This window comes from Caretta caretta, chromosome 4 (genome assembly GCF_965140235.1).
Source record: "Caretta caretta isolate rCarCar2 chromosome 4, rCarCar1.hap1, whole genome shotgun sequence".
NCBI classification, from domain to species: Eukaryota; Metazoa; Chordata; order Testudines; family Cheloniidae; genus Caretta; species Caretta caretta.
Window position 1 is genome coordinate 147,338,671 of NC_134209.1, and position 18,287 is coordinate 147,356,957.

General features: G+C 36.7%; 1 protein-coding gene across 2 annotated transcripts in view; it reads right to left on the bottom strand.

The window, feature by feature from the left end:
• DNAAF9 (dynein axonemal assembly factor 9) overlaps window positions 1-18,287 on the bottom strand; it is a 138,257-nt gene that overhangs the window by 46,838 nt on the left and 73,132 nt on the right. The window contains exons 13-21 of one of the 2 annotated variants that reach the window (XM_075128148.1): window positions 18,050-18,134; window positions 17,505-17,581; window positions 16,773-16,817; window positions 16,173-16,218; window positions 13,341-13,452; window positions 12,004-12,074; window positions 11,204-11,254; window positions 7,841-7,928; window positions 4,067-4,170 (exon numbers count right to left, since the gene is read on the bottom strand). In XM_075128148.1, the coding sequence (XP_074984249.1) occupies window positions 4,067-4,170; window positions 7,841-7,928; window positions 11,204-11,254; window positions 12,004-12,074; window positions 13,341-13,452; window positions 16,173-16,218; window positions 16,773-16,817; window positions 17,505-17,581; window positions 18,050-18,134 (679 nt within the window). Of the gene's footprint in view, window positions 1-4,066; window positions 4,171-7,840; window positions 7,929-11,203; window positions 11,255-12,003; window positions 12,075-13,340; window positions 13,453-16,172; window positions 16,219-16,772; window positions 16,818-17,504; window positions 17,582-18,049; window positions 18,138-18,287 lie in introns of both variants that reach the window. The other variant, XM_048846391.2, reaches the window with a different exon arrangement.

An 18,287-nucleotide genomic window follows, 5' to 3' on the forward strand; every position in this document is an offset into this window, starting at 1 on the left:
TGTGCAGACCTAAAGTTTAGGTTATGAGGGTCACAGGTCAAACACTAACAGGTGCTGTCATGTGTCTTTTATGGTACCCCTTTCTACCATGCGTTTTTGTGTAGTTTATCGTTTACTACAATTTTCCTGTACTTTTAGTTAAGTCATAGTAATAATCTTTCTCTAACTAGAATGGAGAACACATGGCTTTCTTCAGAGAAAAGCATCAAGATTTTAAAAGGACAAAGCTCAGCCCATGCTAACTCACTGGAAATTAAGTGGCATGTCAACTCAGCAGCCCTAAGAGTGGGAGTCCCAAACCAACTTCCAAACCTATATTTGTTCGGTTGACAATGTTACTAGGATTAGTTGTAATTAAAAGATGAAACAAAAAAAATAGAAAATCTAGATTTTAGAATTTTATAAGATGTGCATTTTACTTTGCGGTCCTACTTACTCTTGCTTGTAATACTTTCTCACTTGGAAGTGCAAATGATTATCCTTTCCTCTGCATCTATATTATTGTTACGCTCTACCTTCCAAAAACAGTGCACTAACAATCCCCTTATCCTCCTGTCATGTTTTAATATTTTTAGCTCTATACCCTTGCTTCATGCCAAGTCAGTTAAACAATAAAATTCTCCTTCAAGGTTTTGCTTTGCACACAAACCTGGCAACAGTTCAAAAACGATAGCCAGACCCCATAAATAGCCAGAGTTTTATGAAAGTGAGTGTCTTGAATCAAACAATAGAAGGAAGGTCAGTGTTAAAATAGCTTATACAACTACAAAGAGTTGGTCAATATGGTATTAAAGAAAAGGCAGCTAAGGTAAGGGTCTCTTTACTGTTGTGCTTTTCAACTTTAAGCACACGCCTTTCTTGTATTTTACTTTTTTAAAAACTTTATGAAATCATATCTACACAATGCTCTCTGGAAGTCTCTGTACAGTAACTTAAGTACTTGAGACTGAAGATAAACTGGTGCTTTTCTTTTTAGAGCACATACGAAACTTTGTGCTCATCCCAAGTAATCTCATATTCCTACTCTCAGTAATAAACTTTGAAAATAAGAAATGAATGTAGTTAAAACAGATCTGTCTACCTTTAAATGGAGCTGCCCACACTAACCCAATGCTTAATTCCCAGAAGTCACATCACAGCAAGACATCAGAATCAGCATATGTTTAACATGGCAAATCATCATCATGTAAAGGACTAACAATTTGGTCAGAAAGTGGCAAAAGCCAATGTCTGCTAAAATAATGGTGTGACGTGTCATTCCATATTCTTTAAGAAAATATGCTTATGATATGAATATGACAACTGATATACTTTATGCAAAATGGCTCATGTGAGTCATTGGAAAGGTTTCAGAGTACATTTACATTGGTCAAACTGGAAAGTCTCTAAAGAATAAATGGACACAAATCAGATGTCAAGAATTATAACATTCATAAACCAGTCGGAAAACACTTCAATCTCTCTGGTCACGCAATCACAGACATGAAGGTCGCTATCTTAAAACAAAAAAACTTCAAATCCAGACTCCAGCGAGAAACTGCTGAATTGGAATTCATTTGCAAATTGGATACGATTAATTCAGGCTTAAATAGAGACTGGGAGTGGCTAAGTCATTATGCAAGGTAGCCTATTTCCCCTTGTTTTTTCCTACCCCCCCCCCCAGATGTTCTGGTTTAACTTGGATTTAAACTTGGAGAGTGGTCAGTTTGGATGAGCTATTACCAGCAGGAGAGTGAGTTTGTGTGTGTATGGGGGTGGGGGGGGGGTGTGAGAAAACCTGGATTTGTGCTGGAAATGGCCCACCTTGATTATCATGCACATTGTAGGGAGAGTGGTCACTTTGGATGAGCTATTACCAGCAGGATAGTGAGTTTGTGTGTGTGGTTTTTGGGAGGGGGGTGAGAGAACCTGGATTTGTGCAGGAAATGGCCCAACTTGATTATCATGCACATTGTGTAAAGAGTTGTCACTTTGGATGGGCTATCACCAGCAGGAGAGTGAATTTGTGTGGGGGGGTGGAGGGTGAGAAAACCTGGATTTGTGCTGGAAATGGCCCAACCTGATGATCACTTTAGATAAGCTATTACCAGCAGGACAGTGGGGTGGGAGGAGGTATTGTTTCATATTCTCTGTGTGTATATAAAGTCTGCTGCAGTTTCCACGGTATGCATCCAATGAAGTGAGCTGTAGCTCACGAAAGCTCATGCTCAAATAAATTGGTTAGTCTCTAAGGTGCCACAAGTACTCCTTTTCTTATTGGAAAGGTTATGATTTTCTGAATGTGATTATAAAATTTGTATGCGTGTATCATTTCTGTATCTGAAGTTAGGAACATTGACTATGTATCTGTATTTCAACTATGCTACTTTTGGTGATGCGCACTGCTAACACTTCAGGTACAACAATAGAAAAGCCAGACAGGGTGGATGGCCCATCAGCGAGGACAATGTGCTGTGAAAAGCTTGGCCTTCCTGTGGACACTCCATACTGCCATTGACTCATGGACGCTGTGATACTACAGGATCAGGTGGTCTTGTCACCTCATACTAAAACATTACCTGGGATTTCTTGTAACTTTCCACTGTAAGAGAAGGGGGGAGTCAAGTTAGGGAAACAAAGGATTCCTGCCTTATGTAAATTCTATTTAAGGGTGGACAGGAAGGCAAACACCAATCCTCCTCTCCATGGCCTGGAAGAAAAACTACAAAAGGGAAGGCAGGAGGGGAGTCCAGACTGAGATAGGGGTCCACTCTGAAAAGGAATATAGCTGGAACTCTGAACCACAGAAACTTTGCAGACTGCCTGCAACAATATCTAGGGTGAGAAATGCTATTTGTAACCAATTTCTTTAGTGAAACTAGCTTAGTTTGCGTTTGATTTGTTTGATTTCATCTACTTAGCAATCTGCTTTGTTCTGTTTGTTACCCCTTTTTCCACTTAAAATCTCCTTTTTATAGTTAATGATTTGTTTTGTTGATTATTAAACTCAGTTTCTCTAATTTCTAACTGGGGGCACAAGAAGTGTGCACACCTCTCTCCACATTGAGGGAGGGGGCGAATTTCATAATATATCTTTGGGTCTGCGCTCCAAAGGAGGTGGACAGCTGAGTGCTGGAGCAAGTCCCTTAAGCTGAGTCTTCCCAGAGCTGATCTGCAGCTGGGTGTGGCCCTGCCTGTGTGTGTGTTGGAGGAGGTTTTTAAGAGTCTGGCTCAGCAAGACAGGTTAAAGGGAGCCCATGCTGGCAAAACAGGTAGACTCAGTGGTATCTCAGCACATCGGGTGGGTTGGACCTCTTGGGAAGCCATCACAAATGGTTCATGTGGTTTACTGTAATTAACTGGAATACATATAATAATGTAGAGCACATATGCAGCATGCTTTTCTTCCTCACTTTTCTCTCCCTGGGAAAGGTGAACCAGTCATCCCTTTCACAGTGTCAGTTACACAATACTCTCCAACAGTAGATAAAGACACGCCTCGTGACCTTTCAAATGATAAGTGGTACACTGCTAGCAACATCTGACTGAAGGTTTAAAACGTCTGGTATAGCTGCAGCACTTCATCTACAAACAAACCATGTGACTGGAGCTATGACTTGAAACACAACAATGAAAAATCTGGTTAAAATAAGTTTGCTAGATGTATAAACGAGTAAAATACATTTTGTTTTCATTTACAGTTATTTACTTTTAATCATTTCACACTATTTTTTTTTAAATTAAGCTAATAAAAAAACAAAACCCCTTTCCACTGCATAAAATAAAGGTAGCAGCCCAAACTACAAAGATATCCATGATGAAGTTCCCATCCTAAAATCTCGTCCTACTTACAGTTCAGCCACCATGAAAGTACAGTAAAAGTAGTATAAAGAATAGGAATCTGAATCCTGGAGTCTAAGAAGTATCTAATTGGCATTCTACTGAATATCAACAATATTCTGCACGTCTTACAAACACTATCATAAAGATTCAAACATGTTTTTGCTAGTTACTTCATAAATACCCCTGTAAAAAAATTAATTAAAGACAATCTCCGACAATAACTGCAACCCACGGAAGCACTTACCCCATCATAGAACTGAATGGAATCCATATGATTTTTTGAAACAGTAATGCTCCCATGATGGGGATGGGAAAACAGAATACCATCTGAAAAGAAGTATAATTTACCTAAAATTGAAAATGGAAAGATTATTCATGTATGCAACACGCCACTACTTAGCAATATCTATTGACACTTTTTTCAAGAAAGTCTATTCAAGTTGTACAACGTGATGCAACTGGTGTTTCAGTCCAAAGTATTATCTTATGCAACAAAAGCAGAAGTAACCTATTCCACAGGAAGGCAATCCAGATAGCATCTGTACATCTGTCCCAAACAGTAATTTTTACCAGATTTCTCCAGATGCTATCAGGGAAGGAAACACTTTAAGGAACTGCCACATTATTTGTGTAAGTTCTAACCTCAGGAATCTCTTTAAATTATAATAAATAATAATAATTTTTTGCGGGGCTTTAAACAAACAAAAAAAACCCATTAATGATTAACTGCAAAACTGAGAAAAACAGTGAATGCAGATTAGGAGAGATAAATAATGGACATGGGCATGGTTTCTGTGTTTCACATTTCATAAGAATTTTTATATACTTTTTTTATTATACACACAATTTATATCTATATATAAAAATTTAAATATATATAAAATGTATTAACATGTTATTTTCTATAAAAGAGCCAACATCTGATACCTCAAGGAAAAATTTTAACCTATTAATGTCAAAACAGGGCCGACTTTGGACATGCTAATCTGGCCAGTGTTACTTTATATAATTACTATTTCAGCATAATAAACGGCAGGGAACAAGTTCTATTTTTCTTTCACCAATCCCAAACATCACTTTTGCTGTTGGTAGATATTATCTGCATATGTGGAGACTATCAAAGATTATAAAATCCAGTTCCTTTACTTTATTGGCAGACACACTTATCTTCATATGCAGAATAAAAATCTATCATTTTGGTCAGCAATTTTCAAACTTGCTCGTGATCCAGTAACAGTCAGTAGGTCACACAGTACTGTCTCCCCCTCCTAGTTTCCAGCTGATTTTACAGGCATCAAGGCTCTTAAGAAAACCTGGATGGCCTGTGGAAGCAGCTGGAAAGAAGGAGGAGACAGCCTAGTTTTCACAACAGTTAAACAAATGCTGTTCTAAGGAAGGAGCTCAGCTATTAAATAAGAGAAGGAAAGGAACCACAAGCTGACATAAACAAAACTGCTTCTGCTAGCTATAGCAGAAGCCAAAAGAGACCAGGAACTACCAATGGGACCAGAGCCACTATTAATAGCCATTCCATCTGGGGGCAGGGCAGCACTCCAGAAGAAAAGCACATAGGAGGAAGAAGAAAAGGAAGAGAAGTAAAAGAATGTTCAAGAGGAGTAGGAAGAATTATCTATTTCTCTATGGAAGGGAGAGACTAAATTGAGACAAAAGTAAGGGAGAGAACTGAGAGAGAGGATTAAATAGGATATACATCACACACAGTCTACCAAATTATGGTATAATGAAACAATAGATATCTTAATACCTTCTCTCTTGAAAGAGAACAAAACGGAAGTTTATGGATACAAAATCTTTAGCTTTCTATTCCAAAAAGAAAACACCAATACAAAACAAATTAGCAGGTTTCAAAGTAGGACTTTCATAGTACAGGTAGGTAGTTGAAGTGACATATCAGTCATTGTTTTTGTGAACACAATTGACAGTTCAACTTCAAAGATTACAATTAATGGGAGAGAATACTGGTTTTGAAGTTTGTATTTATATTTTCTATGTATAAATGCTCTCTAGCATTCCTCTTAAGCCTGTGACTACCATACTGAAAGTTCAATAAAATGGAACACTGTTGATGAACACAATAGCGAGACTAAAAAAATACAAGTTTAAGGCCAGAATGAAGAGCACAATGAAAATAGAGGCACACAATCTAGCCTTCGACTGTGTATTAGTAATCCATGTCTTGGGACAATGGCATTTACTGTTCAATAAAGTGGCAGGTTGTACACAATTACACAGATGTCAGACTGTGGGTGTTTGGGAACAGCTTCATTACTCCCAAGGCTAAAACCAAGCACATTGCAGAGTTAACATGCCTTTTTCTTGGGTGGTTGAGAAAAGAAAGCAAGACATGTGGCTTGTCACAGAAGACAGGTGTCAAAACAGCGGACAAGTCAAAAGGAGGTAGTAAGTAAGGGAGTGAATTATTTATAGGGGAAATTCTATAGCCTCCATTATGCAGGAAGTCAGACTAGATGATCACAATGGTTCCTTCTGGTCCTGGAATTTATGAATCTAAGATTAGAGCTTCTGGAACAAAAAAGTAAAACCAGAAAGAGACTAGATTTAGCCTATATCCAAATGCCTGGGGTCAGGATAACTTCCAAGTCACCTAATTACCTCACACAAGACCAGTTTGATATCATCCTACTTTCACTTTTATCCAACTCTTAATATGGCAAAGAATGCACTTTAAATTGGCAAGATCCTGTTAATGTATTGGTTCAAAATAAAAGAATTCCTAATCACCACAAATATAATTCTGAAACAGGAGGAAACTTTTACCAACAAATAGGAATAGAAACCATTTATACATGGAAAGAATTCTGAAAAAATATTTTAGATTTAAGTTTGAGTGAATTTAATCTTCATTAAAACAAGAGACTCATCGCACTGAACTGAGCCAACCACACGGTATCCAGGTTCTACAGAAGTTTTCCACACAGCTCTGCCAGCTAATGCAATTCAACTCTGAAATGTTCTAATCCTGGTTCTCTTACTTAGGCACAAAGGGCCAGTCATGCTGAACTGTGCAGTCATCTGGCAGTGTGAATGGCTGGGGATGAGGAGGCCAAGTTCATGTTCCCTTGCTACATAAGCAAGAAATTAAATCAAGTCTACAGAGAACGTGCAGTATAATAATCCCCAGTGCCATCTCCTTGTAGGTCCCCACCTCAAAAATTATCAAAAAAGATTTAATCTAACAGATCTCACAAAATAGAAGAACATGCCATTTGGCAGACATTGCTGAACAGTTTAAAAAGAACAAACCCAAAACCACTATTATTCTCCTACCATGCTATAAAGAGACCCAAACCTCATTTTGCACAACATTGCTATGCGTGGCTTAATACATTTCTCCACCTTGTAGTCAGACGTAGTCAGTCTAAACTCAATCTTGCAATCTGAAAATTATTAAGTACAAGGCACATCATGCTATTTTCACCCTATCTCTGTATCTACTACTAAATAAGATGCTGAACAGATATTCCTAGACTGCCGCAGGACTTTTTTTTTTTTTTTTTTTTCCCCCAAGTTTTCAACTTCTGCCAAGCACTGGAGAAGATGTAAATTCTCCAGTATCTTTATCTCGTATTTTGGCAATAATAAAATAAAATTCGTAATAAAATTTCTCCTCTCTGGACAGAAGGACAAAGTGAATTTACCTTAAATATCTTAATATATAAATTATAGTTTTCTGCTTATGAACATACTGGTTTGTGAGCCCCCAGACTTAAAATATGAAAAGAAACAAATGAAGCAGAGAATATCAATATAATGCCAGGGAAAAAAAGGAAAAATCCTCTCAGTAAAAATAGCACTATTCTGAATTTGTTTCGTGCCAAGCATAAGTATACCATGTATATATAATCTGCCTCATGTGTAGCCTGTCAACCCAAAGAAGAGCCTAGTTCACTACATGATTAACATCTTCTAGATTTGTGTAACTACTTAGAATGCTGAACTGTTCTTTAACACTTACAAAAGACAACAAAAAACTCACCTTCCTCAGGCATGGCCTGTGAACTGCTAGAATAAATATATGCTCCATCACCTCCTGTGAGGAAAGTGCCTAGGAAGGATTCATCTTCCTAAAAAGGAAGCAAAATGTTTTACTGTAACATTATAGACTATATAGGTGATAAAAGAAAAGGAGTACTTGTGGCACCTTAGAGACTAACCAATTTATTTGAGCATGAGCTTTCGTGAGCTACAGCTCACTTCATCAGATGTAACATCTGATGAAGTGAGCTGTAGCTCACGAAAGCTCATGCTCAAATAAATTGGTTAGTCTCTAAGGTGCCACAAGTACTCCTTTTCTTTTTGCGAATACAGACTAACACGGCTGTTCCTCTGAAACCTATATAGGTGATGGAGACTATTCATTCTGAACCTGACCAAGTTTTAAACATTCGATTTACATTACGCAGTAAAAGGACGGGTTTGCATTAAAATATACCATCCCTCAAAAAGAGAAGTCCCTTTTGCCCTTCTATGGTGACTCTACAAATGCAAGTTAGAAGATAGTACTCAGATATAGAAGATCTCTAGTTTTGTGGACAATACTTTCTCTTTTATTGAACAGCTGCTGGCATTCAAACTTATGAGACAGCTACTGCTGAGTGCATAATAGCTGCTCCATTTGCCTACATAGTCACTATATTATTATTTGTTGTTTAAGTACCTGGATTACAAAAAATGCTATATAAAACCAAATTCTGTTCTGTAAATACATTTCTGAATAAAAATAAGTACTTTTAATAAAAATATAAAAGCCTAATTGATAAATAGTTTTAGAGTTCCTGTCAGACAATTAAAGGACTGAATTACAGAAAAAACAGATATAGCAAAAACAAGTAAATGGTAAAGGTTTAAATTGAGAGAAGCTAGATCAGTGCATTAGACCCTTTCTCATTAACTTTGTAAGTATTGCACCTAATCTCTGCATTTCCAAAGATAAGGTGGCTTTTAATGGCACAACAAAGGTCTGGAATATCATTTTAAAAAATGCTTCCCCCCCCCACAGTTTTGTAAAATAAAACCTATTAAATTATTTTTCACATTCACAGAGCATAGGCTTTTCGTTTTTATATTATCAGTCGACTGAACCAAAAGCATGTTATACAGTTTAATAGGAACATAAATCACAAGAATATACTTATATTGAAAGGTTAGGCAACTGCAAATTAAACCACAGATGAAAAACTCAAGATTTTTGAGATATTTCCAGATGCTATACAATTTTGTTCATACTTTATATACATATACACACTCTATATTTATTTATTTATTTTAGGCATATAGCCTGTTATAAATTAAAAAAATATGTATATTAGTATTGGTCTTTTCAATACATATTTTTGATAACTGAACTCAAGGGGCAACATTATTTAAAACCAAAATTCCAAAGAAGTCTGATTAATAGAACTCTTTTTGGTGTTAGTTTTTACCTGCGTGTTTGCAGTAAAGAAACCTAAAACTGAGTTTCTGTCATATTCACTGACGTAATCTGTTATTTTTGTACAATGTAGTTTGAAGGCGGGGGGAAAAAAAACGGGAGAAAAAGAACAAACTTCCTTATATACAAAAAGACAAACCAAATAATACATTATGCACAGTCCATTATACGAGGACATGTTGTTTGAAGGGCTGTCGATTAATTGCAGTTAACTCACGTGATTAACTCAAAAAAATTAATCGCAATTATTCACAGCTTTAATTGCACTGTTAAACAAGAGACTACCAATTGAAATTTATTAAATACGTTGGATGTTTTTCTACATTTTCATATATATCTTGTATTCTGTGTTGTAACTGAAATCAAAGTGTATATTTTGATTACAAATATTTGCACTGTAAAAATGATAAAACAGAAAAAATAGTATTTTTCAATTCACCTCATACAAATACTATAGTGCAATCTTTGTCCTGAAAGTGCAACTTACAACTGTAGATTTTTTTTTTTGGTTACATAACTGCACTCAAAAACAAAACAATGTAAAACTTCAGAAGCTACAAGTCCACTCAATCCTACTTCTTGTTCAGCCAATCGCTCAGACAAACAAGTTTGTTTACATTTACCGGAGATAAAGCTGTCCTCTTCTTATTTACAATGTCAGCAGAAAGTGAGAACAGGCCTTTACATGGCACTTCTGTAGCCAGCATTGCAAGGTATTTACGTGCCAGATATGCTAAACATTCATAAGCCTCTTCATGCTTCGGCCACCATTCCAGAGGACATGCTTCCATGTAGATGACGCTCGTTAAAAAAATAATGCGTTAATTAAATTTGTGACTGAACTCCTTGGGGGAGAATTGTAGGTCTCCTGCTCTGTTTTACCCACATTCTGCCATATATTTCACGTTAGGGCATCTCGGATGATGACCCAGCACGTGCTGTTGTTCGTTTTAAGAACAATTTCACTGCAGATTTGACAAAACGCAAAAAAGGTACCAATGTGAGATTTCTAAAGATAGCTAGAGCACTCGACCCAAGGTTTAAGAATCTGAAGTGCCTTCCAAAATCTGAGAGGGACGAGGTGTGGAGCATGTTTTCAGAAGTCTTAAAAGAGCAACACTCCGATGCAGAAACTATAGAACCCGAACCACCAAAAAAGAAAATCAACCTTCTGCTGGTGGCATCTGACTCAGATAATGAAAATGAACATGCGTCTGTCTGCACTGCTTTGGATGGTTTTCGAGCAGAACCCGTCATCAGCATGGAAACACGTCCCCTGGAATGGTGGTTGAAGCATGCACATCTGGCATGTAAACATCTTACAACGCCAGCTACAACAGTGCCACGAGAATGCCTGTTCTCACTATCAGGTGACACTGTAAACAAGAAGCAGGCAGCATTATCTCCTGCAAATGTAAACAAACTTGTTTGTCTAAGTGATTGGCTGAACAAGAAGTAGGACTGAGTGGACTTGCAAGCTCTAAAATTTTAGATGGTTTTATTTTTGAATGCAGTATTTTTATACATAATTCTATATTTGCATATTCAACTTTCATGATAAAGAGATTGCATTACTGTACTTGCATTAGGTGAACTGAAAAATACTATTTCTTTTCTCTTTTTACAGTGCAAACACTTGTAATAATAAATATAAAGTGAGCATTGTACACTTTGTATTCTGTGTTGTAACTGAAATCAATATATTTGAAAATGTAGAAAATATCCAAAAATATTTAAATAAATGGTATTAGATTATTGTTTAACAGTGCGAATAATCGCGATTCATTTTTTAATCGCTTGACAGCCCTAGTTATTTTTGATCAGATCTTGAAAGCATCACCTTTATGTTTTGACTAAATAAGTTTACCTTGAATTAGCAGTTAGTTTAAGCAGTATATCATTACATACCTTCACTATTTGCTGTGCCTTTTCAGACAGTTTCACTTCATTATCTTCAACCTGCAGGCAAAACCAAATTGCATTTTCCATTTATATTCACAGTGAATGATCGATCTGATTTTAAACTTGCTTTAATAATAAAAATGCTGCTCAACAGTCATGGGAAACAAATGCCCTTTATACAGCTTTAGTAACAGCACTGGGTGACTAATGATATTCAAAGGTGGGGGTCCAGATTCTGTGCTTTAAGCAACTTTTGCACCTTTCCAATTCTGCGCTGCTGTGGGGGCCAAAACACGGCATAACTCTAAAGGCCAAAGTGGCATAAAAGGGCTGGAGAAAGGAGAATCCTTCCTCAGATAATTTTTAGTAGACTCTCTCCCAGGGATCAGATCCTCAGCTGATGTAAATCAGCATGGCTCCACTGACTTCACAGGAACGACGCAAACTGAGGATCTGGCCTCAGACCTCCAATTTTGTAGGAGCAGTTCTACACTGACAACAAGTCACATTAGCTATCCAAGTGCTATAAAATGCCCAACAATTAATTCACTTCTCAAAAATCAGACCTGTCAGCTTGGATAAACCATACAGCAGTTACTTACATGTACATTTAAGATTGATGGAATGACTAAATACCTTCAGCATAAGCCATTTTCAGATTCTTTAAAAGGAATGTTACTTACCAATAAATGGAGTTAGAGTATTCACACATACTTTATATGTTTATATTTACCTATTTTTTCTTCTGGTGGAATGCATTTACAAAACTTACAGGGTATGAAATACTTAAGTTGCATTATACTAACCAGCCAAGAAACATATCTTGGGATAGCTGCAGTAAGAATGATGTAGCTGGTTTCTGTATTAATACTGCCATCTGTCGGAAAGCAAATGTCAAAAATAAAACAGAAGTATTATTCCTTCTGAACTATTTACATACCTTATCAAACCACCTTATTTTCCTATTAGTCTCCACTACCAGCTATGAGGATTTCAAGTTGCTATTAGTTTACTTATAAACTACTGATTCTCTGAAGGATCGATCGGTGTTCCTTACATGACACTATCACCCATCCATCAGAAATCCTGCAGAGCACATTAACAGTCCTCATCCCCTCCAGGATTCTTATTTGCCTTTCCCTTTTTGCCAATGTCCCTCAACCCTTCAGCTGTTTATTTTCTCTCTCTGACTCCCACTACTGCCTGAGCTGAACATGTTTTACCTTTTCCCCCCTTTCTCCTCTTGTGGAGCTGGGAAAGCAAGGAAAAATGGAGCCCAGCTTTGGGAAAAAACAGTCCTGACCAAGATTAAACAGAACACTTCAGCATACGTAATATTGGTATTAGGGTTTTGTTGTTGTTGCTGTTTTGTTTTATTTTTTAAAAAAGAGTTAGCAATCCACAAGAATCAGATAAGACCCTCCTCACATTGCAAAAAAAAGATGATCCACTTGGTTAGAACCCAATGTCTTGAGCAAATTTTCTATCTTATGCTATAGGAATTCTTAACACAAATGACTGTTACCAAAGCCTTTGGCTTTTTTCACTCTGGCACTGTGGAAAATATCTAGTGGAGTTTGAAGTTGGTTGAAGGTTACCTACTATCCTGTACTATCCTGTATTTTAAATCAAGACTGTTCTAAAAAACAAACAGAAGTTGCATCCACTTCATTTTTAATTTTCATTTACTCGTTTCTAGCTTTGAAATAAATATTACAGGATGAGAAAACTATATATGAAATAATGAAAGGTATAGAGAAGGTAAATCTGGTGCTTCTATTTGTCCTTTTTTATAATACAAGAACAAGTGAATATTCAATAAGACTGAAAAGCTGAGAAGGCAACTATGCATGAGCGTCTCCTGTCTAGCAATCCCATGAAGCTGATAGTGGAAACAAACGAGTCCCTTAGAGTAGCTGCAGAGAAAAAATGAATGCAATCTTGTCCATTAAAATTAAACAACCGGATTCATTAGATTACTAGCAAATTAAAAATTTTAGTTCGGTCTTTACTTACTAAAATCTTCAAAATAGCAGTGATAAGATACAAGAAGTTATTTTACTACTCCATTTAATTACATTATGAATTGATAAAAACAACATTAAGAGATAGTAATGTGCATGAAAGAGCTTGAAATAGTTACCTTTTTCCTTTATAAAGATCTGTGATGCCAGAAATGATTCTGAGAAGACAACAGATCCCAAGCATCCTCTTCCTCCTAGCAAATCTGGAATGTCATATATTGTCATAGCCGCCTGTAGCAAATGGGAAGGGGGAAGGGAGGAGAGGTAGGAGCACCTTTTATAATTTTTCAATTTTTATCTAAAACGTTGTTAGAATCAAAGTTCAAATTTCAGCTGCGTGAAATATTCTACTTCCACACAGAAATGGACATGGAGAAGCCAGTGATTTTAACAAATGTAACAAGAATGTGTGGCCTCAAATCATAATCTCTCAAATCTCACAGCTCAAACCTGAATTGTGTCTCAAACAGCTTCACTCTGCAAATGTAATCTTGGTACCCCTCCTCACTTCTAAAACATACTACCTAATTCTTAATCCCAGGTATAAACTAACCAGAACTAACCTAAAAACTATGTTAGATTACAGGGGAAATGAACAAGAACTGTTCAGTTCTATTAACAGAGTTCACATTTGTTTTACTGGAACATTTTAGTGAGATTATTGCTCAAGAGAAAACGTCTCTTTAGATTAAACTTAACTCTACTACCCTGTTTATCAAATAAAGCACCTACGAAAAAGGAACAATGAAATGTCTCATCCCATAAAACATTATACCAAGCCTCAACGCATGGACCCTATTTATGCAGGTATGGAAAAACAGAGGCATAAAAGCTGACAGCTAAGAGACTTTAGAACCAAGGGATGAACAAGGACTACATCAATTAAAGAGCAGCCAAATTAGTCACATGATAAAATACTGAACTGACTCTACAGGAAGCTGTTTTTTCCTAGTGTTATCAGTCTCATATCAAACTGTATAAAAAATGAACTTAAAACCAAGAAAAATAATTAAATTAAAACTTCTATACCTAAGGTACAGAATAAGCACAAATAAGTTTCCAGTTTATGCATGTATCAATAAAAAGCATAACAACTGTTTGTGTTACCTTAGCTTGTGATTTCAATATTTTTTAGCATTTGGGTTTCTTGAGTGATTTGTAAGCTTGTGTGTTGCTTCAAAATGTACTTAAATTTTAACTACAAGTTAACAGAGTTTTTGTTTGGGAATTCTTTAAAATAAGATGAGCACCACAATTGTGAACTAGGTTGGAGTAGAAGGTTCACAGGGTCTGAGTTGTGGAACTCCTGCTATGTAAATACTTTAATTCTGAAGCCAGAGCTTCATAGCTTCTCTCTCAAATTCCCCACGTTTCTCCAGGAAAGCTCTCCAACCCATTGCCTGGGGAAAAAAGGAGGGAGGGGGAGCAGCTCAAGACAGCCAGCTGTGCAGGGGAAGCAGGTCAGACATAACTGTACACACTATAGCTGAATTTTCAGTTTTGCAGGAAAAGAGAAAAAACAGACCCAAGATTTAAGTTGCCACTGCTGGCATATGTTCACATTAAGTAAGGAATCTGGACTTCAGTGTTACTACTGCATCTTTTGAAAATCTTGGTTGTTACTGTTCTTTAATACTTAGATCATCAAGACAGAGGTTACTTGCCAGTTGTCTCTGTACATTCATGCTTGTGGGATCACACATCCTCGCAACTAACTAGTTCATCACCAGGATGTGCAATCCCACAAGTGTGAATGTGCAGAGACTGAAGAAGAAATAAATTACTGCAAAGGCTCTCACTCAAAAATGGTCCTAAATGCCAAAAATATTTGCATTTTTTTAAAAACAAGATTCATGCTAAGTAATTTCCAACCTTTTTAAGGATTTGTGTATTAGACCTAGGTTCCCTTGTACCCTAACCTACACCTTTCTACTTTTTTGTTTTCTTCCAACCCTGTTCTTTTGTTTGTTCTACGTTCCTTATCTTGTTTTCTTTGCTCCATTTGTTTGCATTCAGATTTTAAAAGTCTACCCTTTTTTGCACTTACTCCCCAGTGTCTTCCGTTTGTAGTGGGGCTGGAGAGTGCAGGAATCATGCCCCATTTTCTTTCATCTCCAATGCTGAAAAAAGCCTCACTCCGGGAAACACTGATATGCAGATTTAAAGCCAGAAGAGACCACTGGATCATGTACTCTGACCATTGTATAACACAGGCCATTAAATTTCACCCAGTTACCTCTAATGAGGCCAATAACTTGTGTTTGGCTAAAGTATATCTTCAAGATGGGGTGCCTTTCTAGATTTGAAGGCACCAAAGATGAAGAATCCACCTCTTCCCTTGGTCATCTGGTCAATGGTCAGTAACCGTCACTGTTAAAAATGTATAATTTATTTCTAATTTTCATTAGTCTGGCTTTAATTTCCAGCCATTGGTTCTTGTTATAAAAGAGTATTTTAGCATTTAAATACTAGCACTAATAAAACAAGTTTCATGCATAGACCTGAAAACTCTTCAAAGAGATAAATATCATCCCTATTTATATATGGTGAAATTAAAACAAAGAACTTAAGTGTCTTGCCCAAGACCACACAAGTACAGCAAGGATAAGAACTCTGGTTCAGCCAATGGAATCAAATTCAGGTCTCTCAAGCCCAAGTTCCCTGCCCTATCTATTGGGCCAAGCTCCCAAACCACATCAGGAGCTAACCAGTTCTTGCATCCAAAAGCCATCTACCAAAGACGACAGAGATTTGCTGCTGTTTACTGAACTCAAAAATCTTACAAAAATAAGTCTATCTAATCCCTTACTACATCTTTTGAGATCTTAAGTGATTTTTTTTATAAAGAGATCTTTACATTTATATATAGCAGTTCACTGCAGTACAGATTATCACATTTAGAAATACTCATCATTGGAAGTTATTGCACAGCACGGAATAGTTCTACTTACGGTTTTAACTAAGTACAGGCTATCCTCATTATCCAATGGAATAATTCTAAAACAGAATAATATTTCAATATTTAAAGACTAGATAATTTAAATGAGAGTTTACAATACCAATCCAAAATAACTATTTCTATTTGAAAGAAGTGTTCTATACCTCCAGGGCATTTTAGTCAATCCGGTAAAATGCAGGTGAAATTTGGTTTCAGACAATATGGCAAAATGTAAGATGCCATAAGTTTGAGAAGAAAAAAAAAAACAAAAAAAACTTACTTCAAACAAATTTATTTTTAAATGAAAACTCCTAATGTGCGCCTGATGCTCCTATATATTAACAGAGATAATAAAGATGCTCTACCCAGCTGTTTCGTTTTTAAAGTGCTACTAAGATTCCATAAAAATATAAATACACACAGAAGGATAACAAGCCACTAAACTGCCTCTGTATACAAATGCTAAGGCATTTAATGGTTGCCCTCATTTGCTATAACAAACTTAAAGATCATAATGTCTTCTCTAATGTGTTTTGTGAAGGCTAAAAATACTTTGTTGCTGACCAGCATTAAAATTACTTATTTCCCATATGAAACATAAGATAATACTGACCTTCCATGATTATTCACAGCTTGAATCTGAAAAGCTATTTTGGAGCTGTGTACAAAAAAGAGAGAGAGTATCCAGTTAAATTGTTTTTTTTATTCCTAGAGGTCTGCTAATGACTATGGTTGTCTATACTTGCAGTGGCGTGTAGGGGATGTGTAGCTACGTGTGGAAGTGAAAGGCTCTGGCAGGGGGAAGCGATTGGGGAAAGGCTCCGGCAGCCTCTCTCTGTTCCTAGAGTCTTTCCTTGTGGTGGAAAAAGACTCCAGCAGGGGAGACACTGCGCTGTTAAAAATAGCGGCATAGACATGGGAGGCACTGTTTGGGCATGTAGAGAGCTGTCTATACTCCCTAGGGTTCAGACATGGAGGGCACTATGCTCTACTCTGTTAAGCTGTGCCTCACCGTATACTGCTTTTTATACCTGTCCTAGCTGGGCATGCAGTGTCTGTACCCTACACACTGCTGTAAATGTAGATAATGCTTGAATCATATCATTTTTACATGCTAAACTACATGCAAAGAAACTGATCACAGTTTTAAGGCTAAAATAACTTTCAAGTGGCTAGGAGAATGTGGAGAGGAAGAAAAAATATTATTATTCTACCAATTCAATTTAAATCTTAAATTTAGTAATCAAATATAAAACAAGAAATATGTTTTAAGTGAAACTTTTCCCCAAAGAAAACAACCGAGTTAAGACAATATGAGCAGAAAAGCTAATAAATATCTAAATACCGTAACGCAGTTTTAAATTGTGTTAGATGAAAGGAATCAAGCATAGACATAAGAATTTCTTCTGCGGTTTCTTTTGCCTGCAAATAAATAAATAAATAAATAGATATGCGTACAGAATTCCCATTAACAAGATGCGCATGCAGATGTTGAACAGAAACCATACCCCGGGCAGTAGAGGCACAATACCACAGTTGAGCCCGACTACTGAGTGCCCAGATTACTACCAAACTTCACTAGGTCAGACACCTCTTGTATGTGTAAAACTTTGAAACAGCACTAATTAAAATGGACATTTCAGAGACTCCTGCTGGAGGCCACCATCCCAATGAAAAGTAACTTGCTATTGATGTCAAATAACCCAGTTTAGGCAAAATTAAAGACTATATGAACTTTACTGTAATGTATATGCAAGCCAAAAAGGAAGATAGAAATGGTGTAATTTTATTCAGAAGGTATTCCTTAAAGCCAGATGTATGTACCATTCTGAAGACAATGCCAACAAGCTAATTGCTGCTACAAGATACAGGACAGGCATTTTAAATTACCTTGGTTGCATTGGAAGTTTCGGCATAGCATGCAATACCAGCAAGGACAGCCTCTACAACAGCAGCATATATCTGGGACAACAGCCTGCTGAAACGACAAATACAAACATAACATGAATTGCTATAGCCAAAGTTTTTCTTTTCTCATAACAATCCAGAAATCTTTTACAGCACAAGACCCACACAATGCCTTACTTTAAAAAGAACAGACACCTCTTAAAATCTCTAATATTGTGCC